General features: G+C 39.0%; 2 protein-coding genes across 9 annotated transcripts in view; one reads left to right on the plus strand and one right to left on the minus strand.

The window, feature by feature from the left end:
* LOC134804073 (probable cytochrome P450 303a1) overlaps positions 1–27,923 on the minus strand; it is a 372,282-nt gene that overhangs the window by 37,932 nt on the left and 306,427 nt on the right. Inside the window, exon 1 of one of the 2 annotated variants that reach the window (XM_063776974.1) lies at positions 3,283–3,290. The exons of the other annotated variant lie outside the window; for it this stretch is intronic. The gene's annotated coding sequence lies outside the window, so the exon portion shown is untranslated. Of the gene's footprint in view, positions 1–3,282; positions 3,291–27,923 lie in introns of those variants that run through there. 2 annotated transcript variants of the gene reach the window in all.
* Positions 25,386–27,923, plus strand: part of LOC134804098 (Krueppel-like factor luna) — a 104,790-nt gene continuing 102,252 nt past the window's right edge. For all 7 annotated transcript variants that reach the window (XM_063777028.1, XM_063777033.1, XM_063777030.1 and 4 more), the window contains exon 1: positions 25,386–25,532. In XM_063777028.1, the coding sequence (XP_063633098.1) occupies positions 25,431–25,532 (102 nt within the window). In that variant the 5' untranslated portion in view covers positions 25,386–25,430. The remainder of the gene's footprint in view (positions 25,533–27,923) is intronic.

Here is a 27,923-nt window from a genome sequence, read left to right on the forward strand (position 1 = left end):
GTTTACATAGTTAGCAAGTTCTATTGAAATAGACTTTAGTGTGTGTTAAGCACCATACCCAAAGGTATCATGCTACATTCATTGAATGCTGGCTATAATTTGTTTTTCAAAAAACACAATTTGACCGAATCATAACTTGCTACAGACATAGGTATACTACGCGTAATACGCGTAAATATATAATTTTCGAATACTTACTACAAAAAAATAGAATCAGTACGGTTACCATCAGTTTGTCACTGACATAAACGCCGTCGAGAACGTAATTTACTTTCTATACATCCCGTTTGCACTAATATGCGAGTGCGAGCGAGATGTATAGAAAGTAAATTACGTTCTCGACGGCGTTTATGTCAGTGACAAACTGATGGTAACCGTACAGTTGTCATCTCACCGCTGCCACTATGTTGTAACAAATGACGGTTGGATGACAACTGATTTTATTTTGTAGTTGTGCCCACAACATATAACAACATAAACTCGGTATTAATTTTCATACTTATTATTTAATTAAGTCAAATCAAAAAGGTTGGCAATATATGAAATGGGGAAATTCCGGCACATGACGGTTTTGCCCGTTGCACAATTGACGGATTTGTCTACTCGATCATTTCGTTAATACCAATATTCAACCACCTATAGTTTCTCACCAACAGATCATAATTGAAAATTTATAAAACTACCAACAAACATGCATATCGAACTATATAAAAAACATACTTACTAAGCCGTAAACTTACATTTTCTCATCGCACCGTCACGAAACACAGCAGCTCACTACACTCGAGTTCGAGTTCGGAGCGCAACTAAACTTTGAAAGCGTTTTTTTTTTATTTACTGGCTAGACAGCGCCATCTGTTTTTGACTGTGGGTATACAATGTTCTCTCTGCTTTACCGATCGAGTCAGTAAGCGTGTACTGTTGTTTGAATAGCCGCAAACGCCGTTTGACGGAAATGCCCCGCTGACGGATTTGGCCACCCTGACCTTACTTTACAAATAAGTACAAAGACGGTGTCTTGGTCAAGCTTGTTACGTAGGTATCATAAAAACTCTGTAGTGATATTAGGACATTACTACAGAGGCCGTGAAGTAAGGGGTTGCCGGCCGAACAGAATAGACGAACGTAGTGAGGCCGCATAGTTATGAGGCCGGCAACTACTTTTCACGTCGACTGCTTTTCTCAAACATGCAATGAAATAAATAATAAAAACTCCATTTTTGTGTAGCCTGGGCGAAGCCGGGGTGGATCGCTATTTTCATACAAATTTCACGATCTTGTACACAAAGTGGTCAGGGCTCATACCAGGCGCCCGCTGGGGCGTGTATACACGTCATGCGGACGTTATGCGATAGGTTACGTTACCCGTCGCGCCCCAATACACGGTTATACTTGACGGCTTGGTGGACCTGGGAATCGAATGTTTGGTTTTTTGAAACTTACACGTTCACTGCTACTACCCGCTAATCGGGTTGTCGGTTCGTAGGCGCTTTTCGCTACATACGGATTTTCCCGTGTTATCGACTACGCTGGTAGCGCGTAGCTCGCGCTGGCACCGAATATGTTAAGAGGAAAGTGGGCGACCGGTTCTCCGAAGTCCCAATTTCCCCTCTGGTAATAAATATTTATATTATGGAAAATAATGTTTATAAGTATGTATATGTATACATATACAAATAGACGACTTGTTTAGTATTTTATAATCGAACTGCAACATTCGCAAGCGGTGGAGTATGAATAAATCGCAAAGCATTTTATAATATTAGAGCGGTCGTTTGGATTTGATATTTTGTATCTTAAACTCAGTATTTTCCTCGCGTTTTTGTTGTTGTGTTTCACTTGATAACAAAGTTTATTCAACCATTGGGCCAGGAAACCCCTCAAAATTCCACTTTTCCAACAATTTTGGGATATTTCACGTGCTCGGGTGTTAATATTAGCACGAGGATGGAAACACAACAACGTCGCTTCGCTTAAATTCGGAGAAAAAAACAAATTCCATACAAGTGTTGAAAAGCTCATTAACTCACTAAATTAATAGTAATAAAAAAATCGAAAAAAAAAATCAAATAGCCGGAGAGCTAGCCACGGAAATAGGTATGCAATTTATAGAGTAACGAAATCCCTCTAGTTAGTATGTCATACTATCATTATTAATTAATCAGGGCGCCGGGCAGCTGTCTAGCGGTGGGTGTGGGAGTGGATGGGCAACAAAGTGGTTGTAAAATCAAGTGAAAGTGTGCAATTTATAGAGCTCTGTGTTTGGTGTGATATAATAGCTAATTATGTATTTAATTCAAATATAACAATGCCAGGCGTTTTATTTGAGGGAAAAGTAGTGCCAGGTGATGAAAATACACAATCACTTGTGCGCCTGCAGGAAGTACTCACAATTGCTTTACGCATAGATTGTGAGTCAGGTGCAATTTGCTCGTGATCTTCCCCGGATTAATTAATAAGGATAGTATGGCATACTAACTAGAGGGATTTCGTTGCTCTATAAATTGCATACCTATTGTCGTGGCTAGCTCTTAGACCAATAGGGGCATAGTTGTGGTTACTAACTATACATTAAAATGCGTAAAAACATTTTCTGTAATGTTAATATCCAGAGAGGAAAATGACTACGTGTATCCTCATCCTGCCCTAATCCTGCTTAATAAAGAACGCTTTCTTGTGTCATAACCATAACTGCCCAGGAATTCCGAAAAAGGGAACAAAATTGTCCTTTTTTGAGTACATTGGGCGGACGTAGTTATACAAGAGAAGCGGTCACGTCAATTCGTCCCCTTTTAAGTTTATCTAAGGCCCACTTGCACCATTACAACTAACCCGGGGTTAACCGGATAAACCTGGAGTTACCATGGTTACCTGTACAATTAGTCACTGGGTTAACGGTTTAATCGCTTAACCCCGGGTAAGTGGAATGGGCCTAAAGCATGCCACTGACGAGCCTTCCAAATGGATTCCGTTACAATGGATTCATCCAAATGGACGGCATCCTAATATTAAACATTGTACGTTTTTGACATTCACGGACCGATTTTGGATTGCAGCCACGCTATTTGGACTGTTGGAAGGCTCGTCAGTGGCCACCTTAAGGCCCACTTGCACCATCCCACTAACACGGGGTTAAGCGGTTAAACCGTTAACCCAGTGTCATATTGTACTGGTAACCATGGTAACTCCAGGTTTAACCGGTTAACCCGGGTTAGTGGGATGGTGCAAGTGGCGCTAAGTGTCACAGAGCTAAAATGGCGTTTAAAGTAAGATTGCAATTACCTTGCGCACGCGCCGGCGGGCTTTCACTGCGGGGTGTCCGGAAGCGACCGCGTCTTATGCTAGCCCCCGCCAGCAAACAGGGGGCCTACCGCGACGACCGAAATTGGCAAATTGCGGGGATCTTTCTCTTTTACTCATCTCATTAAAACGTAATTAGAGTGACAGACAAAAATGCCCGCAATTGACGAACTTCGATATTCGCGGTTGTAGCCCAGTGCGCTTATGTGGATAGAGTAGGTATACTATCTTCTTGGCGAGGTTGCGGAAGAGTACTTCGGCGTTCCTGGGACCTCGCCATATAGCAGCGAGGCGGCAACAGAGGGGTTTTAGTGGGTAAACCTGGGGTCTCATCAGCCCACAACAGGGAGTCCCACATAACCATCCCGCATTTCCCCTCTTAAAAAAAAAAAAAAAAAGGTATACTATCTTCAATACCAATTTTTGTTTATTTATTAATATTTCGGGGATCTTCGTGTATGATTCATAATTGTTACATATTGGCCGTGACTTGTTTTTCAAAAGTGTTTATCAATAAAAAGACATGTCAGGATCGTTAATGCTAAAAAAAACGAACTATACGAGAAATATCATGTGAAAATTCTGGGCAAATTGTAAGTCAGTAAAGGGGCCCACTGATTAACAGTCCGCCGGACGGTAATGCCTGTCAGTTGTTCGGAACTGTCAAAATTTTGTTCTAACTGACAGGTCGATACCGTCCGGCGGACTGTTAATCAGTGGGCCCCTTAAGAGTCGATATACTTAAATAAAATGAATCTAATACCTTTAAACGAGCAATTCTTGTTTATTTATATATTTCGGGGATCTCGGAAACGGCTCTAACGATTTCCATGAAATTTGCTGTATGGGGGTTTTCGGGGGCGAAAAATCGATCTAGCTAGGTCTTAATAAAATTTTCTCTGGGGAAACGCACATTTTTGAGTTTTTACATGTTTTCAAAGCAAGGCTCGGTTTCCCAGATATTCTAATGCCCTTAAACGGCTCTAACGATTTCGATGAAATTTTGAAATTTGCTATAATGGAGGAGGAGGATCGGTCGGTCGATCGATCGATCGGTTAAAATCGATCTAGCTAGGTCTTATCTCTGGGAAAACGCGCATTAGTTATAGTCATGAAATAAAACGACGTACAAATGGATTATATCGCGTATAATTAATTTAGAATACATCCCAACGTTTTTAACCATATATACAGCGGTCGGTGAGAGACTGAACGCTGACCATATATAGCCGTGGAACATTATGCATTTTAACCAGTGTTGCCAGATGGTCACAAAAGTCACATTTTTCGTGACTTTTGGCCTTCTCGTGTGACATGTGCGTGACTTACGATCTTGAGGCAATTTTTGTGACTTTTAAGCTAGTTGAATTTTGGACAAGTTTAGTTCTGCAATTTATATTATTTAGGAACGCGGTGAACGCACCCAAGTTGACACTTGCACTGACACCTTGACGTTACATCCACCATTATGTTTATTATAATAGTCGTGGCAAGATGAGACTTGTTACCTTGACATGACGGTGTCATTTAGTTTGATAGTAGTAGTTTTTTTTTTTGTGTATGATTCATTTCTTTTAACCTCATATCTTGAATATCTGTACGAATAGCATTTGTAATTACTTCAGACAAAAGTTTTATCACAATAATTTCTACAAATTTGGTTATGTTCATTTTTACTCTGTGATCAATACTTTAGGAGCTACAGGCTGTTAAAGTTAAATAAGAGATAAAAAATAGACGGTTTAAGAAAACGTCGTTTTTTGCGTAATTGTTCATCATAAATAAAAAAAAATAGTTTAGGATAAGCAAGCTAATCGACCTGCTCATATAATATTAAAAAAAAAACCGGCCAAGAGCATGCCGGCAATGCTCAGTGTAGGGTTCCGTAGTTACCCGTCCGTCAAAATAGACTATTTGCAAAAACTCAAAAACTGCTAAACCGATTAGGTTCGCTATATTTTTCCTTGAAAGTTTTTACTAAGTTTTACTTTCAAAATTTTTTAAATATTTTTTGGAGCCATGGTTAAAATGCTAGGGGAACTAAAGTGGAAAACACAACTTTTTTTCTTTCAGATCGATTATTTCTGAAAATATTAAGTTGATCAAAAATGGTCCTTAAAGACCCTTATTCATTTTAAAAGACCTATCCAAGACACCCCACACTATAGGGTTAAAGCGAGAAAAAAAATCATCCCCACTTAATGTATGGGAGTTACCCTAAAAAAATATTTTTTCTAGTTTATATTTTACGACTTTGTCAGTGTAACAAATTTATATATTCAAGCCAAATTTAATAATAGAAACTAGAAAAATATATTTTTTTATGGTGGCTGCCCTACATTAAAGTGGGGATGAATTTTTTTTCGCTTCCACCCTATAGTGCGGGATGTCGTTAGATAGGTCTTTTAAAACGGATACGGGTCTTCAAGAACCATTTTTTGATCAACTTAATATTTTCGGAAATAATCTGAAAGCAAAAAAGTTGTGTTTTCCCCTTTAGTTTCCCTAACTTTTGAACCATGGGTCCAAAAAATATGAAAAAAATCATAAAAACATAGCTTAGTAAAGACTTTCAAGGAAAAATATAGCGAACCTAATCGGTATAGCTGTTTTAGAGTTTTTGCGAATAGTCTATTTTGACAGACGGGTAACTACGGAACTCTACACTGAGCATGGTCCGACATGCTCTAAGCCGGTTTTTTTTAGCTCTAATTTAACTTTAACAGCCTGAAGCTCCTAAAGTATTGATCGTAAAGTAAAAATAAACATAACCAAATTTGTAGGAAATTGTTGTATGATAAAATTTTTGTCCGAAGTAATTATAATGCTATTTGTACATATATTCGAGATATGAGCAAAAAGAAGAAAAAAGGTACCTTTAACCCTCCCTGCACTCTCAGCACACCCCCTACCCTCGAGGACTTTTAGTATGTTTATCTGGACACCACAAGGTATACCTGTAAGCAATTTTCAAAACTATTACACGAATTATTTCCGCAGATTTTTCTAATTTGCTTGGGTTATTGAAAATCTTAATTTTTTAACTTTCTCATTGACCCCCCAAAAGTAGCCCCCATGCTTAAAATTCATTTGTTTACGTTACATGACTTACATGTCCGTCTTTGGGTCACTAATTTCCACCAATTTGTACTAAATTTCAACTTAATTGGTCCAGTAGTTTCCGTAAAAATAGGCTGTGACAGACGGACAGACAGACAGACGCACGAGTGATCCTATAAGGGTTCCGTTTTTTCCTTTTGAGGAAACATCATAAAAGGTTAGTAGATTTTTTGTGAAATATATTATTTTCTGAATTTCTTCTAACAAAATCGATTTACCTACCCATACAATACAATAATATAAAAATGTGACTTGAGCAGCAAAAACGTGACTTTTAGGGAAACGAAACGTAACTTATGACTCCAGAGCCCTGGCAACACTGATTTTAACCCTTTAACCATTTGACATTCCGTTCTAGTCATTCGATTTCGGACCGTAATTCTTATAGTAGAGATGCGTTTTTGTTTTAAGTATGATGGCAAGTATGTTGCCGCTACGGACTAATGGTAACATTCCATTTTTAACGGCAGCTGCACTACCGGCAGGTACTGAAAGCGTCGCTGTCATTGTCAATTTCCATAGTAAAATTGACAGTAGTGCAGCTGTCGTTGGAAATGGAATGTTACCCTAAAGGGTTAAACCAATTAAATAAATACATAAAAGCCTTTTATTTTCCAAATAAAAATGTTACAAAAAAATTTAGAGTTTTATGCATTTGTTTGAAATAAAGTTACAGAGAAAAGAAATTAAAACTAAATTTTACTAGTAGTATTTTGATGTGGGTTTGTCCGTTTTTGGACCAAGGCCTCCTCCAAGTTATGCCTTTAGGAGATGATAAAAGGGATGAATGGAAGTTTGTATGGGAAATCAATATAAGGCAGATTTTATAAAAAATAAGCTACCCAAATTACTAACAGGAGGTACCACGCAGACGGACTCGCGGGCAAAATCCCATTATCATGAAAACCAGCTATCACAAATTTTCACAAACTATTCCAACTTTCCTTCAACACCTCAAAAATGAGGTTGAAAATTAAGCTATTCAGTAATATGCAAGTTATGCAACGTACCAGCCACAAAGGCCTGGTATATGCAAAGTACCAGCCACAAAGGCCTGGTATAGCGCCCGGTATTCGCGTACCTAGCTGGCGGGCAACTTTAGCTGTCACGTGCATAGGCACGCAGTGCGAGAGCCCGCCTCGGTTAAACAATAGTTGTTATATTAATATATTAATTATAACGTAATGTAGGAAACCGGACAGATGCGAGTCGGAGTCGCCCACCGAAGGTTCCGTACTTTTTAGTATTTGTTGTTATAGCGGCAACAGAAATACATCATATGTGAAAATTTTAAATGTCTGGCTGTCACGGTTCATGAGATACAGTCTGGTGACAGACAGACGGACAGACGGACAGTGGAGTCTTAGTAATAGGGTCCCGTTTTTACCCTTTGGGTACGGAACGCTAAAATTTTTGTCATTTAGAAACACACTAGCGCCTCCCGAGCGTCAGCGTCTAGTCAACTCTATAGCTGCAGCTCGACGCAACGTTGGCGCAACTGCGCAGAGACGCCATTTTCCAACGCGCTGACTAAAACGCCGAGACGCCCTCGCAACTGACGACCAGTCTGGCCTAGTGGGTAGTGACCCTGCCTGTGAATCCGATGGTCCTGGGTTCGAATCCCAGTAAGGGCATTTATTTGTATGATAACACAGATATTTGTTCCTGAGTCATGGTTGTTTTCTATGTATTTAAGTACATATTTATATATTATATATATCGTTGTCTGAGTACCCACAACACAAGCCTCCTTGAGCTTACTGTGGGACTTAGTCAATCTGTGTAAGAATGTCCTATAATATTAATAAAAAAAAACACTCAAAACCAAAAGACGCTAGTGTGGGGTCTCTCTAAGAGTAGAGATAAAATATATAAAACAGTATTAAGATTTTTAAATTTTTGTAAGATTAAACGTATTGAATCAAAGTTCTTTTCACCCTTTTCCCAGTAAACCATAGGTACAGCGCGACATAAAATAGTAGAAAATAAATGAGGGCGCCACTACGTAACTGTCACATTTTTGACGTAAAATGCTTAAACATAGCAACAATTTAGTAAAGATTTTTTTAGTTCCAATTTATTAATTTATACTATTTCATGTCGCACTTTACCGTAATTACAATGAAAAGTCGAAGGCCGTAAGTAGTAATAAAACTTATAAACTATTATTTAAGTCCATTTGTAAGTTTTTAACTAACAACTATGGATTGTATTGTCCGAAATATAATATATATTTTACAAAGACTTGTATTTATACCTTTTACTTCTGAATGTTATTCATGAAGATTCATTAGACTTTCAACTATGGCACCTGTAAACTCATAAAAGTCATAATACTTATGTATAACGCGTTAAAAAGGCCGTATCAGCACATATGCTACATTTTGTTTCATAAGCTTCGCACGGATTACACAAAACCTTATAAAATTTTACACCCTTCCTCAAGAATCACTCTATTGATAGGTAGATGAAAACCGCATGAAAATCCTTTCAGTAGTTTTTGAGCTTATCGCGAACATGCATACACACAAACAAACAGACAGACGCGGCGGGGGGCTTTATTTTAAAGTAAATTATGTAGCCACTGTAAATTTACTGCCATCTTTCGACAGAACATAAAATTGTTAGAACGCCATTTGACTTTGATCCTTATTCTTTCACTGATATGTGTTAACTTATTAAATATTAACATTAACGCCATCTACTCGACTATAGGCCAAAGGTATGGTGCAATCTTTTCGAGCGATGGCGCCATAACCTTCAGTCTACTCTCGAGTAAATGGCGTTAATATTAATATTTAACAAGTTAACACATATCAGTGAAAGAATAAGGATCAAAGTCAAATGGCGTTCTAACAAATTTAATCTTCTGTCGAAAGATGCCAGTAAATGTATATGTTCTTTGGTACAGGGTATAATGATATATAAATAAATATTAGACATGATTAGTTTAGCTTTAGACAGATGTTTTATATAAGGTGCTGGAGGCAATCTAGACTGCGGGATAATTTAAACTAATCGCAATATCTTCCATGTTTTACATTATTAACTAGACTGCCATATATGTCCAGATAGCGGAAAAGATGTGTTGTGTGTGTTGTGTGTGACTCTAGTTAATAATGTAAAAAATGGAAGATATTTAGATTAGTTTAAATTACCCCGCAGTCTAAATTTCCCCCTGCACCTTACAAAACATCTACTCGCTCTATTTTATTTGTACATATTACATTATTTAGTAAACAAAACTAAAATCAGCGTTCAGAGATAGATTATGTTAAGGCGCAGTGGGTTCAGCCAGCAGAGTTCCGATAAATCGTAGCGCTTTTTTTAGATCACAATACGGTTTATATAATACTAGCTTTTGCCCGCGACTTCGTCTGCGTGGAATTAGTGACAGCAGCTAAAGTAGATATAGCGCCTGGATAATGCAAACAGCAATCATTTAATTCGCGCATTGCTTACTTCAATTATTAGGCAATTAATTAACTCTTTCAATTCCACCCCCCTTTGCACTCTCTTCCGGGATGACTTCCGACATAAAAACTATTCTATGTCCTTCCCCGGGACTCAAACTATCTCTATGCCAAATTTAAACTAAATCCGTTCAGCGGTTTAAGCGTGAAGAGGTAACAGACAGACAGAAAGACAGACAGACAGACAGACACACTTTCGCATTTATAATATTAGTATGGATTTAAAACTTTCGCGTTGTGAACACATATTAACTCACATTTATAGACGACCAGCGAAACCTGTGTCAAAAACTAGTGTCCGACCGAAGGTTCGGTTTCGGTTTCGGTTTCGGCCAGTTTCGGCCAAAAAATCATGTTTCGGCTGTAGTTTCGGTTTCGGCCAAAAAACGGCCGAGCCTTTCGGCCGGGCCGAAACTTCCGAAATGGTACTTCGGACAACGACCAAAAGTTGCGGAATAGGTAGGACAACAATATTAATACCATTCATGTATTCATGTATAGGTACAGAAATTAATTGGTTTATTATAAAACACAATTCCACTAATGAGGGCGCCACTGGACGGTCGACGCATTCTTAAGAGGCTGTCAATACCTAATGTCAATACATATAACGCGCACACTGTCTAATGGTACCGGAGTGAATGAGATAGCACTGTCGCATGTTACTGGGCCCTGGGCAAGAGAATAATATGAAAACACATCATCTTCTTCGCGTAATCCCGGAATTTTTGCCGTAAGTCAAAAAAATAAAGACATTAGAACCGTTTAATGGTGATTTTAAGCAGGGCCGGATTAAGCATGTCGGGGCCCCCAGGCAGTGCAAGGTTCGGGGCCCCCTACAGTTAATTCTGCATTCAGCATGTTCTGTTGTTCAGTACAGGGAAATAAGTTGGCGTTTTTAATTTCAATCATCAGGCGTTGGTCGAGTATCAGCTCGGCCCGAGTCGAACGATGTCTTTTTCGCTCTTATTCACTCACTTATTCAGTCATTTTTCTATCTACCACTAATGGCAAATTTTAAGCGAGGCTAAAGGCTACGCTCAACTAGGGGGTCATCCATTAATTACATCACACGTTTAGGGGGAGGGAGGGGTCAAGAAAATGTGACATGTTGTGACAAGGGGGAGGGGGGAGTCATAAACTTTGTGACGTCACTTTAACTTCATTTGGGTTATAAAATGACTAATATTTCCTTTGTCAAAAATATTTTGATAAAATATTAAATAAATATTTGCCGATTTCGTTGAAGAAATGTGACGTCACACCAGGGGGGAGGGGTTTGCCAAATGTGACCAAGTGTGACAAGGAGGGGGGGAGGGGTCAAAAAACCTAGAAATTCGTGTGACGTAATTAATGGATGACCCCTAGTGCCGCAAAGTTGATTATCTCAATAGTTAATATTTTGCGAGGCTGAACAGTTGACTATTGATTAAAACGAAGAAAAAACCCTTAAAAGTGTCCCCAGTACAGTTTTTCATACGAATGCTCGACCTCACTTTTTACTTTTACCTCAATTTACCATTGGTTTGTGTTCCACATATCCTCTATTTCAGCTTAGCCTTTGGCCTCGCTGCGCCATGCTCGGCCTGCGGTCTCGCTTTTTAATACAATGGACATTGGTTGGAGTCTGTGCTCAACTACTTATTCTGAAGCTTGAAGCAAGGCTTTGATTTCGCATGAAAGTTCGCCTCACTGGGGCACTTCGGACGTTTAGGCCCAGATGAAGATCGGTACCCGGCCTTGCGATATTGATAACAAAAAATTTCGCATAAATTTCGCAAAAAAAATTTGGTTGACCCTGTTACATGTTAGCTTGACTGGTGAATGAATAGAGTTAGACCAAGAAAATTCTGCAATGATTTTGATAGCATACCTACGCAGTGCAACTAGTGCAAATGTTATTTATACGTCATAATTTCATAGAAGTTTTGACGTTTAAAATAACACTTGCACTGCGTACTGCGTGTGTTATCAAAATCGTTGCAGAATTATCTTGGTCTAACTCTAGTAATTTTCTTAAAAGACTGCTTAAGTAACATCAATTTCAAGGACATTGGGTGTTGACAGCCCCATAATATTTGTGTAAAAGCGGTTTTATGACATTTTTTCAACGATTTTAACAAGTCTACAAATGTTTCGGTTTCGGTTTCGGTTTCGGCCGAAACTAGAGCCAAAGCCGAACATTCGGTTTCGGTTTCGGTTTCGGCAAAAAAACATGTTTCGGTCGGACACAATCAAAAACCTCTGTAAATAAAGGTAATAAAATAAATTCGCGATAGGCGTCCACAATACGGTTGCCAAAAAATATTAATAGCAATATTGAGGCCTTTTCCTAGTAAGTTCACCGATTCGAAACTTGATTAAACAACTTTCGGTCGATAGGAAAAAATCAGGAACATAAGTCTAAAACGCACCATAAATAAGTAACTATTATTGCAAAAACTCAATTAACATGAAAATTGCTTCTTAAAATGCGTAAATTTTATTATTGCATGTTAAGTACTTTTTTCTTAAAAATAACTAATAAAAACAATTCAATAGCAACTTTTGGGCGCGCACGGCCGTCCGCCCAGAGCTCGGAGCAGGACCAGTGTGGGTACCACCAGTTTGGCACTAACATTTAAACGCTATCGAGAACGTAACTTACTTTCTATGCAACTCGCTCGTACTCGCATATTAGTGCGAGCGAGATGTGTAGAAAGTAAATTACGTAGACGTTAGCGTATATGTCAGTTTTGACACTGTCAGTGACTCCATGGTACGGGCTCTGGACTCACTGCACCTTAACACTCCACTTGTTTGGTTAAAGTGCAGTTTTATCAATTTGTTTCACCTGCACCTTTTTATGACCGGTTTCAAATGGGTCAATACACTGATAACCTATCACCTGGATTTAAACCCAAAGTGACGTCGGACAAAGTGAAAAAGGACACATTTTATATCTTATTACAACGGAGTAAGGTTCATATTGAAAATGTATACAGGAGAACCTCGATAACACCTAATGAGAAATGTTAAGAATATCGTGTTTACATATTTTTGAAGGCCTTACATTCGGCCTCCTAGCCAAGTCGGTAGTGACCCCGCCTACGAAGCAGGAAGTCCCGGGTTCGAATCCCGGTAAGGGCATTGATTTGTGAGTTTGTCACGAATATTTGTACCTGAGTTATGGATGCTATCGGAAATCGGGAAGTGGGTTGAATTTATTGAAGTATGAAGTTTGATAAACTTCAATAATTTTGACCCACTTCCCGATTTCCGATTGAGCTGAACTTTAGCATTGTAAATCTGATGACAATGCAATATTATGATGACATGGAGCTAACTTGATGATGGAGACAGGAGGTGGCCTATGGCCATGCCATGGAAACTCTGTGATAAAACAAAGCAAACTAGTTGTGTTTGGGGTTGTTAGAATTGTCTCGATGATTATTAGTTGCATGAGGAAAGAAAAGTACAGTCAGCGATATAAGCTTGTACCAAAAATATTTTTTTTGCCCGAAAACTTATATCAATTTTTTTTATGTTTATTTAAAATACTTAAATAATTACTCCAATACGCCATACCATAATAAATAACTTTCCCGTTTTAGGTACAGTCACCTGCAATAATATGTAACTCTGCGAAGGCCGCAAAAATATGTGACACGCTCTTGTGGCTCTACAAACTCCAAATAACATCGTGTCAGATATTATTGCGGCCTTCGTTGTGTAGCATATTATTGCAGGTGACTGTACGAGCATAGCCCAATCATCTTACTTGCACCGAGTTGCGATGAAATGCATCACTGCAAGTGCATCTCAACGTAATGATGCATTCAGGAGGATGCACTAGATTCTAGAAAATCTGGAATATTTAATGCATTCAGACTAAAAGATTAGGTGCACTACAGGTACTTTATTCTTTATTCAAACACTAGGTATAAGTTTACAGCTGCAGTTTATACTGTTAATAGATACGGCGCGATTCGGGAAATGAATTAGAGATTCATTAGATATGAAATAGTAAAGATATGTGACGTTCCAAGACAAAAGGTACCTTATGGCGGCCGCAATAATATTGGAGCGGCGTTAATAATATCGTAAGCGCCAACCGCCACCTTTTGCCGTGGAACGTCACATATCTTTACTATTTCATATCTAGTGAATCTCTAATTCATTTCCCGAATCGCGCCGATAGTCAGCTAATACATTACTATACAACTACATTACTAGATTCTAGAAAATCTGGAATATTCATTCAGAGTAAAAGATTAGGTACACTGCAGATACAGTACTTATTAGAGATGCACCGGATATTCGGTTACTATCCGGTATCCGGCCTATCCGGTCATTTTTTTGACATCCGGCCGTTTACCGGATAGTGGCCCACTATCCGGCCCACTAAAAAAAGTGTCACTGTAACACCAGATATATATGTCCTTATGATATTAAACAATAATCGCCATCTGTAATAATTATCATTTCACCCTCCAGCGGGCTCAGCACGGTTCCATTTTTATCGACTATCACTATGCGCGTCCCTTTCGCACTTACATACTTGTTAGAACGTGACAGCTAAGCCGCCAGGTTGGCAATCATTTAATCCGCCTTGTTGACTTCACCAGTCACATTTTTATTTCAACCTAATAAACCAGCGAATATACCTATAAGTATTCAAATTTTCCACCAAACAATATTTTGCCATAATACAATTCCTTGCTCATTTCTTTCCACTTTTTGATATAACTTTAAGAACGAATTATATTAATATCATATCCCGAACATCAGAATTCATCACAAAATATTTATGTAACACGTATGCACGAATCATGTTTCAATTAAATGATCTTCTTTTATTAAATGGGCATGTAATCTTCTTGATATAAGCGAATTTAATCATTTTAATGGATTTTAATCGTTATATTCGGCACATTTTCCTTGTTTTTGACAATACCGGGATCCCGGTATTGCATTAAAAATTACCGGTTTTGATAAATGCGTTTAAACAGACGGGATCCCGGTATTTCGGGAACTTTTGATGATCACTGGATATATTATATGTACCTACATGTTTGTATGCACATGTACATTGCACTTTGCAATCTCTGTACCCACAGTAACCTGTACGTAGTACGCAAGCGAGGTATGCGCACCGTTATATTCATCCCTCTCCCTCAACACCGACCGCCAGAGCGAGACGGGGCTATTGTTGTCCTCGCGATGCGCGCGCGCACCGTGACTCCATTCATGGAACTAAAGCAACGTAAAAGCGAGTGTACTATACCTTGTTTTTTTAGCGTTAGAAAAAGGGTAAACAATCTTGAATTGTATTTTTATTGAAAATGTTTATTTACGATACAAGTGCGGAAAAGAGGAAATTCGAAACGAGTGGCGATATATTCGACACGAGATGCGAATTACCTATTCGCACGTGTATCGTACAACGTTTTACAGTACATATGGCCCTTTAAACTTTTGACATACGCACGGAAAGCGCGCTTTACGCACTAGTGCGGGAAAATAGCACCATATGTACTGTAAAAGAGTTTTTAATACAGTTGCTCAAAAAGTGCTACTTTACATAGCACTTTTCGTGCGTATGTCAAAAGTTTAAAGGGCCATATGTACTGTAAAACGTTGTACGATTCACGAGCGAATAGGTAATTTCCTCTTTTCCGCACTTGTATCGTAAATAACTATTGGAATAGTATATTACGATACAAGTGCGAAAAATAGTAAATTTGCAGCAACGACTAGCGATAAATTAAAACACGACCGACCGACCTATGGACCTAGAGATTTTGGTATTATACAAACGTAATCTCCATTTTCCTCTACACAACATACAACATTAATAAAAATATTTTTTACGTAAAAAATATGCGTAAATATATTTTCTATAGTAAGTATTAAATTTGGTAGGTGAGAAGAGATCTCTGCTAAGAACAATTGAAAACAGAAGGGGAAACATGGTGGGGCACCTGTACGGTTACCATCAGTTTGTCACTGACATAAACGCCGTCGAGAACGTAATTTCCTTTCTATACATCTCGCTCGCACTCGCATATTAGTGCAAACGGGATGTATAGAAAGTAAATTACGTTCTCGACGGCGTTTATGTCAGTGACAAACTGATGGTAACCGTACTGATACGTCACGATACTTACATAAAGTCTATAATTGAAGGCAGAATAGAAAAACAGAGAGGCAGAGGAAGACCGAGAAGTGCATATGACCAGGCCAAAGAGAAAATTAACGTAGTGACGTATCAGGAGCTCAAAACAGTAGCAGAGAGGATCTTAACACCATCCGCTTAGGGTGGAAATTTGAATACTCAAACTTTAATCGACTTAAGTCCCTTTTACCGCGAATGAGATGCGACCAGCGTAAGCTGAGCTTTGTAAATATAATGGTTAGGTTAGAACATAGGCCAACGTACTTCGGTTGATATCTTAAACTGTGGGAAATGGAAATCTGACTCCTTTAAAAGGCTCAAGCCTCAACTGTTCCTATTACGGTTTCCATTTTTTCTCACGTCATTTTCACGTTCGGAAATAATAGGGATGTTTCCTGTATTTGAAATAAAATATGTGGGAGACGGAGCTTTGCTCAGAAAAGATATAAAAACTCAAAAATGCACATTTTCCCAGAGATAATACCTAGCTAGATCGATTTATAGCCCCCGGAAACCCCGATATAGCAAATTTCATCGATATCGTTAGAGCCGTTTCCGAGATCAGAGAGAGAAATATATATGTCGCAGACTATGAATTTATGACGGCTGCGTTTGTAGGCATGTCAGGTATTGAAATAGTCTACTCGTATGCTTGTGTGTGTTTGGCTGCGATACAATAATTTTTATTTGAATGACCCGAACAGCTGTTTTAATGGATAGGTTCCTGGCTGATCCTGGTGACAGCCCAAATGGGCTGGCACCCTGAGCGGAACAGTCAGTCAGATTTGAATTGGAAAGTGTCACACCTCACGACATTCCTATAATTTATATTTTTATGAATTGTATCATTTTAGCTACGGCGTTCATCGAGTATATTTAATATATAAAAAAACAAGTATTGCTCGTTTAAAGGTATTATAGATTCACACAATTCACGAAATAAAGCAAAAAAATATTAGATAACCCAAGACCGCAGTTATTTTCAAGACACTATTTCCAAAGAGAATAGAGTGTATAGGAGCGGATCATCAAAGTAAATTATGTAGCCACTGTAAATCTACTGCCATCTTTCGACAGAACGTAAAACTGCTAGAACGCCATTTGACTTTGAACCTTATTCTTTCACTGATATGTGTTAACTTAACTTATTAAATACCTATTAATATTAACGCCATCTACTCGACTTAGGCCAAAGGTATGGAGCAATCTTTTCGAGCGATGGCGCCATAACCTTCAGCCTATACTCTCGAATAGATGGCTTTAATATTTAATATTAATATTGCACCCACAGAGTTGGGCCAAAATAACCACGGTATGGGTGCCGAAAGACGGGCGAGGATCTGGTAGGCCCCGACGGAGATGGCGGGACGACCTGGACGCATATCTGCCGGAGATTGCTCAAAACCGAGACGAATGGAGATCGAGGGGGGAGGCCTTTGCCCAGCAGTGGGACACCGTATAGGCGGTATAGGCTTCATCATCATCATCATCATCCCAGCCATAAGACGTCCACTGCTGAACATAGGCCTCCCCCTTTGGGGGGTGTATGCCATAATCACCACGCTTGGCAGGCGGGTTGGCGATCGCAGTCGAGTTCACCGAATTTGAGGGACGCTGCTGCCCGTCCACCGGTGGTCTTGGACGTATTAGTATACGTTGGTGGTATAGGCTTGTATAATAAATATTTAACAAGTTAACATATATCAGTGAAATAATAATGATCAAAGTCAAATGGCGTTCAAACAAATTTAATCTTCCATAAAAATTTCCCTTATAAGTGGAAAAATTACTGCCTTGGTGACACTTGAATCCAGAAGCCGTGAGTTCGTCTAATGGCTCCTCTACACGATGGGCCAACGCCGGCCACTCCAAGGGACGCAGCGATGCGGTAGAATGAGATAGCAATATCACTTGCTCCCTCTAACGCATAAATGCGTCCCTTGGATTGGCCGGCGTTGGCCCATCTTGTAGTCTTGTAGAGGAGCCATGACCCAAGGCAGTAATTTTTCCACTTTTATATTTACTGTACCTACATAAATATATGTACAGTAAATACAATGTAGGTACATATTTATATGTACTGTCCACAGGAAAGACGTCTGTTTCCCTAAACCTTTTTGACCCACAAATCCCAACACGCCCACAGTCATGCACTCCAATATATTCTCGTCAAAATTCGACCTGTGCCGTAAATAGCAACTTTTCTCCCTAGGGGCATAAGCAGTTATTTCTGCCCGGCCGCTAAATGCGATGAGCCTGACAACTGACCCCTCACCTGAGGCCGTGGATAGCATTCCACTAGATCTCGCATTTCAATGTGAAATGTAAAATGCCTAACTTGGCTCCAATATTTCCTCCATATTGTGGTACCTATACTATGTATGTATGATTGTAAATGACGATTTAAAGTAGACTACCACTACTATAATGTTGTGATATAGTTTTAATATATACATATATTAACCATTGGAGCACTATTACCCAGTGGGTTGCATTTTACGTTATTAAACGAGTACTTCCTTAAGTAAAGTTTAACGCTCATTCACGCTCGTCCGTGCGATTAACGTAGAATATAGGTTATCACTATATACATATACCTTATAAAACAAAGTCCCTGGCCGCGTCCGTCTGTTTGTGTGTATGTATGTTCGCGATAAACTCAAAAACTACCGAGCGGATTTTCATACGTTTTTCACCTATCAATAGAGTGATTATTGAGGAAGGTTTAGGTGTATAATTTGTTAAGGTTTTGTGTAACCCGTGCGATGCCGGGGCGGGTAGCTAACACAGAATAAATAATAGTAATACTAGGTATCGCTCGTGTATGTATAAAACCCCGTTATCAATGTTACCTATGGCCTTATTTTTATATAAATAAAGGATGCATTTATCGGCGCCGCGAAGGATTTTATACGTACCTACTATACTTATCGTGCCGAATGATGATTCCTATAACAGTTCATTTTTAGTTTTTAATGTTCCGTACCCAAAGGGTAAAAACGGGATCCTATTGCTAAGACTCCACTGTCCGTCTGTCTGTCTGTCACCAGGTTGTATCTCATGAACCGTGATAGCTAGACAGTTGAAATTTTCACAGATGTTGCTGCTATAACAGCAAATACTTAAAACATGATAAAATAAATATATTAATGAGGCTCCCATACAACAAATATGATTTTTATTGCCGTTTTTAGGGTTCCGTACCCAAAGGGTAACACGGGACCCTATTACTAAGACTTCGCTGTCCGTCCGTCCGTCCGTCCGTCCATCCGTCCGTCCGTCCGTCCGTCTGTCTGTCACCAGGCTGTATCTCACGAACCGTGATAGCTAGACAGTTGAAATTTTCACAGATGATGTATTTCTGTTGCCGCTATAACAACAAATACTAAAACCAGAATAAAATAAAGATTTAAATGGGGCTCCCATACAACAAACGTGATTTTTGACCAAAGTTAAGCAACGTCGGGAGTGGTCAGTACTTGGATGGGTGACCGTTTTTTTTGCTTTTTTTTTTTTCGTTTTTTTTTTTTTTTGCATTATGGTACGGAACCCTTCGTGCGCGAGTCCGACTCGCACTTGCCCGGTTTTTTGCTTAATGGTACGGAACTATCCGTGCGCAGGTCCGATTCGCACTCGGCCGGTTTTTTAGGGTTCCGTACCCAAAGGGTAAAACGGGACCCTATTACTAAGACTTCGCTGTCCGTCCGTCCGTCCGTCCGTCCGTCCGTCCGTCCGTCCGTCTGTCACCAGGCTGTATCTCACGAACTGTGCTAGCTAGACAGTTGAAATTTTCACAGATGATGTATTTCTGTTGCCGCTATAACAACAAATACTAAAAACAGAATAAAATAAAGATTTAAATGGGGCTCCCATACAACAAACGTGATTTTTGACCAAAGTTAAGCAACGTCGGGAGTGGTCAGTACTTGGATGGGTGACCGTTTTTTTTTTTTGCTTTTTTTTTGTTTTTTTTTGCATTATGGTACGGAACCCTTCGTGCGCGAGTCCGACTCGCACTTGCCCGGTTTTTTACTATAAGAAGTACCTGTCACGTAAAATGTTTGTGGACGTGTGTTGGAGGTTTATAAACATAATAACAATACAGTAAAAACATATTTCTTCAACTATTTTTAAAATTAAGTCCAACCAGGCGTGGCTCACTCCGCGATTTCGTCGCTTTGCTAGAGGTAGCTAAAAGTACATCCATTCGGCCCCAATTTTGGGGAAAGCCATAAGCCGCGCGTGGCGCTGATGTCGCCACTTAGTGGCCATATCTGTGTTGATCGTAACAGACGCGTTTTGTTAGAGAGTGAGTCTTCTGTACCTAGTACTATTATTTATTCTGTGGTCCAACCTAAAGGTACTTGGAGGAACTCTGTCATAGATATCATCATTCGACGAGAGAGGTATATACGAGTATAATACCACTGTAAAGGTGGCCACTGACGAGCCTTCCAACAGTCCAAATAGCGTGGCTGCAATCCAAAATCGATCCGTGAATGTCAAAAACGTCCAATGTTTAATATTAGGATGCCGTCCATTTAGATGAATTCATTGTAATGGCATCCATTTGGAAGGCTCGTCAGTGGCCTGCTTAATGTTTAACAAATGCCACACGCCAGATCTCATATGCGACATCTATTGGTAAAAAGAGATCTATGTTTAAAGCCTAAAATAGATGGTTACCTACAAATTGGGAACTAGAGCGTACCCCAGCGCAAAACTGTCATTTTCCCACCCTCCTATCTCACAAACATCTTAAGTAGCAAAATAGCCATCTCTTGTGGATAAAATGCAACTTTCTCATCCGTTTTTGAAGAATAAAGGGAGCCTTTACAAGCTGGTGTGGTGATAATACGATTATTTATTTATTGTAGGAATATAATATAAGGTAGCAATGAGGCTTGTATTGAGGATTCCTTAAGATCTGGTCCTTTAAGTTAAAAGGTTAAAATTGATTATCAAAAATGTTTTACGTATGTAAATTGTGGGTATAAATGTGTGTACGTAAGTCACAGGTGCAATTTTTTACATAATAAGACTTAGAATTATCGGTTAGACTTTTAACCTTTTTAGGGTTCCGTACCCAAAGGGTACAAACGGGACCCTATTACTAAGACTCCGCTGTCCGTCTGTCTGTCTGTCCCTCTGTCCGTCACCAGGCTGTATCTCATGAACCGTGATAGGCAATTGACATTTTCACAGTAAGTAATGTATTTCTGTTGCCGCTATAACAACAAATACTTACTAAAAACAGAATATAATAAATATTTAAGGGCTACCATACAACAAACGTGATTTTTTTGCCGTTTTTTCAAAAAAATTTTGCGTAATGGTACGGAAACTATCGTGCGCGAGTCCGACTCGCACTTGGCCGGTTTTTTTACTAGCGTATAAGTGTCCCACTGCTTGGCAAAGACCTCCCCTCTTTCCCACCATTAAGCTAGCTCATTGTACTTTTAAAGGAAACATTCTTTTATTTTTTAAAATGTAACTAAACTGTATTCCAAGATATTTCTTTTTTTTTTCTTTCGCTTCTCTAAAAATATTCTTCAGTAGGTTCTAGATTTTCGATTTTATGGATATTTTGTACGATTAATAGGCGAGTGCCTATCTTACAAAATATCCATAAAATATCCTATCGGTCTTACACTCGTAAGACCTAATGTTTATGGAGAAATGTTATAATTAACGTAACTTTATCGACTAGTAGAATAAAATAGCAAGTGTTTATTCTTTGGAATCTTTAGTCGGTCCGATTCTCGCGCGAGACAAGCGAATTAAAAAAAAAACTATGATTGCAGTTTTGTTTCTTTTTAAAAATCTAACATAGTTTCCTTTAAGTCAAATGAGCTAACTAAAGGTTTTAAGGCACTTTCCCTCCAGGGCCCACACTTTTTTTCCACACTGTATAAAATCTGTTGGGGCACAATTACCCAGTGGGGAGCGAAGTTAGCAGATTTTAAGGTGTGCAAAAAACATGTCGAGCGTTTTTCGACTAAAAATACGTGAGTGAGCCGTTCTTTATATATTTAATATGTCTGTGTCTCACGGAAGTTTTGTTATTAAAAGTGTTCAAAAAAGTAAAAATTACTAAAAAATACGCCTCCATTCTTAATAAACCAAAAGATGGTGTTCCACATTCGAATTCAAAGCGTTCTGTCAAATTGACAGTCGTAAATGTTCAATCATAAATCTTTCTGCCTTTGGATGATCCTTACAAACTTACCTATACCGCCAAGGGTGTCGCCACCTTCGCGCTAAGTATGCAATTTGGTATGTGTTTAGATTAGTTCAAATTTTGGCCGCTGATTTACACAAGTTTGTCCATTCGTCCTGAGAAGTCCCCTAGAAAAAGGATAAAAAAAGAGAAAGCGATATGTGTTCTCTCTGTTCTTTGTTAACCTATGCTTTAGGATGTTGCGGGTGGGGAGGGGAAACTCGGAACGCTGGGGATGCCAGGTTGAACGGGACGGGGGAATATGCGGGATTTTTGAGGGGGTTTTGATATGCAGGGATTTGGTTTTTTTAGTATGTTACTTATGTAAATGAAGATGTTCTTAGATTCTTGCTAAGGAAGTAATACCGCCAACTGTTCCATAATCAAATTCTTAGAGGATATAACCAACGGAGACGCCATGTCTAAAATTTTCGGTACAAAATAGTCTGCCGTTTTTTGCGGGGGAGGGGCACATCAAATGTATAGGTACGTCATGTCAGATAAACGTCAGTCCATACATATGGTTGACATGTGGTTGACCATTGGCCGCCTATATCGACAGAGGGGAACGCCTGTTAATGGCGGCTCCATTGTTAATTACTCCGAGATCAAATTATTCATGTTTCTATTCTGTTTGCAATAACTTTAAATATAACCCTAATAATTAAAATAACGATTAATAAAAACGACCTTTACCTACATTATTTGTTCTTTTTGCTCTGACTTGTCCGTACATGTAATGTGCGAGCGAGACGCCGGTAGAGAAATATCGGTATGATGTCAGGTGCACGTTCGAACTGGCCTGCAAGTCACTATCATTAAAATTAAATCCTGTCTGTCCCAAGTCTACCTACCTAATAAGAGCTGCTGCCATAACATGGGACCCCAAAACAAAGATGGTACTGATCAGATTTCTACAATTAAACTAAATAATTATCAATGTTAAATAAGGAAAATAAACATTGATACGAGTATACCTATCTATGTAATCAGGGCCGGATTAAGCATGTCGGGGCCCCTAGGCAGTGCGAGGCTCGGGGCCTCCTACAGTCAATTATGCACGCAGCATATTCAGTACAGGGAAATAAGTTTGCGTTTTTAATTTCAATCTTCAGGCGTCAGCCGAGCCGATCCAAATCGAACGATGTCTTGTTCGCTCTTATTGCGTGGACATAAAGCTTTATACTATCGGTTTTTGCCGATTCCGCGTCGCGTCAAGTATGGGGCTTAAGGCCAATTCCCAGTGGACTACCAAAGATGTGAGCAAAGATGTACCTCGAATGGCAAATTTTAAGCGAGGCTAAAGGCTAAGTTAAACTAGTGCCGCAAAGTTGATTTTCTCAATAGTTAATATTTTGCGAGGCTGAACAGCGATTGTCCGACCATAAGGCCTAACGCCGAGCCACATGATTAGAATCAACCTAATAATAAATAATTTCCATATGTTAAAATTACTTAAATTACTAGAGTTAGACCAAGTTAAGCCTGCAACAATTTTGATAGCACTCGCAGTATAAGTGTTATTTTAAACGTCAAAACTTCTATGAAATTATGACGTAAGTATAAATAACACTTGCACTGCGTATGTTATCAAAATCATTGCAGACTTTTCTTGGTCTAACTCTATTCGTTCACCAGTCAAGCTAACATGTAGATAATACAGGGTCAAGTAAAGTAGCAAAAATATACGCGAGCGCAGCGAGCGCAAAATTTTTGGTAACAATATCGCAAATTGTTAAAGCGTGTTAAAGGCCGGGTATCGAATGTATCGATCTTCATCTGGGACTAAAAGTCCGAAGTGCCCCAGTGAGGCGAGCTTTCATGCGAAGTCAAAGCCGTGCTTCATCATCATCAGGCTTCAGGATAAATAGTTGAGCACAAACACGAACCAATGTCCATTGTATTAAAAAGCGAGACCGCAGTCCGAGTTTCGCGCAGCGAGGCCAAAGGCTAAGCTGAAGTAGGAGATGTGGAACACAAACCATTGGTAAATTGAGTTAAAAAGAGAGGCTGAAGGTCGAGCATTCCTATGAAAAACTGGGGACACGTTCGTCTTCTTTCTTTGTTTTAATCAATAGTCCTCGTGATTCTGAGTCGAAATACCCCAAAAGTTGTTGGTTGTTCGAAAAAAGTGAACCATTTTTCTTGAAAGCCCCTATTATTACAACTTTACAATAGGTACTAAACTGTAACGTATTGCTTCAATTTTGTTACAGTATTTCATTAATTTAAAGAATGGTTAAAAAAAGCAATAACAAAGCATACTCGTTATTATAAGAATAAAAAATATACCCATGAATTTTGACCGTATGCTGGAACAATATTTTATTTGGTGCGCGCTGAGCCGCCGGGGCCCCCTAGCCGAGGCGGGGCCCCTAGGCAGTTGCCTACTTTGACTTAGGGTTAATCCGGCCCTGTATGTAATACCTTTAAACGAGCATTTCTTGTTTATTTATTTTTTATTTACTTACTTTACTTCGATGAAATTTGCTATACGGGGGTTTTCAGGGGCGATGAATCGATCTAGCTAGGTCTTATCTCTGGGAAAACGTGTATTTTTGAGTTTTTATATGTTTTCCGAGCAAAACTCGGTCTCCCAGATATTTTCTGTTATATCATATCAATGTAAAAATCAACTACTCGTGTCTCATGGTTGTGAGTTGATGATGATGGATGACCGTGCCATCATGAGTGAAAAGAGTACATTTTATATCAACAAAAAAACCGACAATTTGATGAAACCCTGTTTCCCGCCGCACTCCGCCAATGGTTGGCACTTTGAACCTTATTTAATAAACACAAGTGCCAATGACTTCTCGATCCCAATCATTGTTACGCTATTAGCTTATCCACAATCAACCATTTGTAACACAATCATAAAGACTCAACATTTTCAATTGGTTAGTAGGTGGGTATTCTAGGTAATCACATCTAGGTGTGCGATTATTTACCTTTGTTAAACAATTACTGCTATCCAATTTCCAGTCAAATCCCAATTGCATCCACCGTAATTATTTGTTCAAGGGAATAAATAAATAAAAAAAGATGCGCGGAAATCTGCGCGCGGACGCTGGCAACACCGATTACGAGTACACAGTAGCAGTCCAGCGCGGGCCGCACTCGCGAACGCACGCGTGTTTCGTAAACCCATGTCATCGCGATGGATGTGTTACCTAGTGGGAACCTATTTCGTGAGCTCCAGGATGTCACCGACACTGGCTATTTCGAGTGGAAACTGTCCCTAGAAGACTACTGGCAGCAGGTAAGCGTGCCATGCCGTGCGAACGTGCGTAGAGTTACTACTACATACATACCTATATGTCTGGAGTCAGTACGCCTGCGTGAGGAGAACGGTCGATTTTCAATTTTTTCTCCGGAAAATTGATTTCGACGTTTTAAAATGGGAATAAATGCATTTACAACGTTTCTGAGGCGTCTTTACGCCGCTAAGCGCCGAGTGTTTACTTTATGGGTTGCGAGAGAACTAAAAATATCGAACGAATGCTGCGAATGTTTATGCGCTAGTCGAGTCTAACTCGATTCTTACACTCGATGCGGGTGTTTTAAGGGGTCCATTTCGACCGCACTTGGAAATCTGACTCATCCAATTGTGTTCTTATCTTTATTACTTATCTTTGTGTTACTGCTTATGATGCGAAATAATTATTATTTATTTTTTCCCACGTACCTACAAATGATTTTTGTTACAAACACAAACATAAAATGTTACCAAAACTAAACGTAGCTAGGTCTTACTTACTCGTAGTTATTTAATAATATTAGCATTACAATGTTTTGGTTAAGTATATTATTATAATATTAATATTATTGTTTATAATAATATGATACCTATTCCAGTTACAATATTATGCCGTTTTGTCCAGATTTGCCAAAAGCGAAGCCACTTTGACCTAGTTTTTGAATGCGTTACATCCCGCGGTTCAATATTTTGATTTGGGTTAAAAAAATACGAATTTTGAGTTTGTATTATTGCCTGATTTTGTTTTTTAAGAGTTTGTTAAGCTTTTTGGTTTATATTTTGATGCATTTTTGATCTTTAATCTTCTGTGTTCAAATTCAAAATTGAGTTCCCATTCCCATACGTTACCAAAAGTTGAGAAATCTTTCTTACCCGTTTTCGCGGTTTTCGCCTCGGAATGGGTACGTTGTTCATTTGTTTTTTTGGATGTTGATTTTTGATCTGTTATTTGGGTTCAATGGGCTCAAATTTCCAAATTTTGAGTCTACTCTACTTATAATATTTTGTATTACGAAATTCACGAGTGACGATAAATTAAAACACGACCGAAGGGAGTTGCGAATTATCTATTCGCACGTGTATCGTACAACGTTTTACAGTACATATGGCCCTTTAAGTTTTCGACATAGTTACGTAATGTTCTAACTATCGCACTAGTGCGGTAAAGTGGCACCTTATGTACACTCGACGTCAAAGATATGTTTAAAATTTTCGCCTTATTACAAAGGAGTAAGGTGCAAAAGTGTAAACATATTTTTGACGTCGACTGTACCTATTAAAAATTATAAATGTTACCTGTTTTCGTGTTGAAATACGTTGTTCAGTTGTTTTTATACCACTTCCGTTACTCGGCTATCGGGGAGATGACTCGTGCTTGTGTCATTGTAGGTATAGTTATAGTTATATGTACGTATGTAGTCATATATGTACACTGGCGTTCAAAAGTGTATGGAGATGTTTCAACCGTCATATTAAGGCATTACGGTCGACTTCTATCCATCCAGTTTTGAACGCCACTGTGCCTGCCTACATGTTAATAGCTAAACCAATCAAATCCACAATGACAGCATGGCAGGGTGGCAATTTTACATTGTTACAATTGTTACAAATCAGTGTTTAAAACTGGCATTTATGCTGGGCGATGTGAAAAACATACATTAGGGTTTCGTTGAAAATACCTAAGTACAGGCCCCAATTTCACCACGGTGACAGGTGCGACAATTGTAAAATCACTGTTGCTGACGTCACAGGCATCCATGGGCTACGGTTACTACTTACCATCGGGCGGGTCGTATTCCTGTTTGCCACCATCATTGTTTTATTTAAAAAAACTCTATTATATCGAAAAAAAAAACAGATATTTCTTTTGCGAAGTTTCTGACAATTGTCAAGATTTAGAAGAATTGTAGGTAATTCTTGACAGGTAATGAGTTATATGTCGGAATTTCGTGACAATTGTAGTGTTTTTGTGACAATTGTCATAAACTTACCAAGAGAAATATCTGTTTTTTTCCGATATAATAAAGTTTTTTTTAATAGAACAATGATGGTGGCAAACAGGAATACGGCCCGCCCGATGGTAAGCGGTAACCGTAGCCCATGGATGCCTGTGACGTCAGCAACAGTGATGTTTTACAATTGTCGCACCTGTCACCGTGGTGAAATTGGAGCCAGATGTAGTGCATATGTAATTGTTTTACATCGTATTTTCTCGGAAACGTTCGTATGCCTATGTCATGCTACTTCGGTCAATCTCAGTATTTTTGTACTGAGACTGACTGAAATACAAGACACGGTCGTAAGTTTCCGTGAAAATACGATGGCAAACAATTATACACTACATCTGTCTGTACAATCTGTGTCTGAATTAATTGATCGTCTGACAATTAGGCT

Source organism: Cydia splendana, chromosome Z, assembly GCF_910591565.1.
Source record: "Cydia splendana chromosome Z, ilCydSple1.2, whole genome shotgun sequence".
Lineage (NCBI taxonomy): Eukaryota > Metazoa > Arthropoda > Insecta > Lepidoptera > Tortricidae > Cydia > Cydia splendana.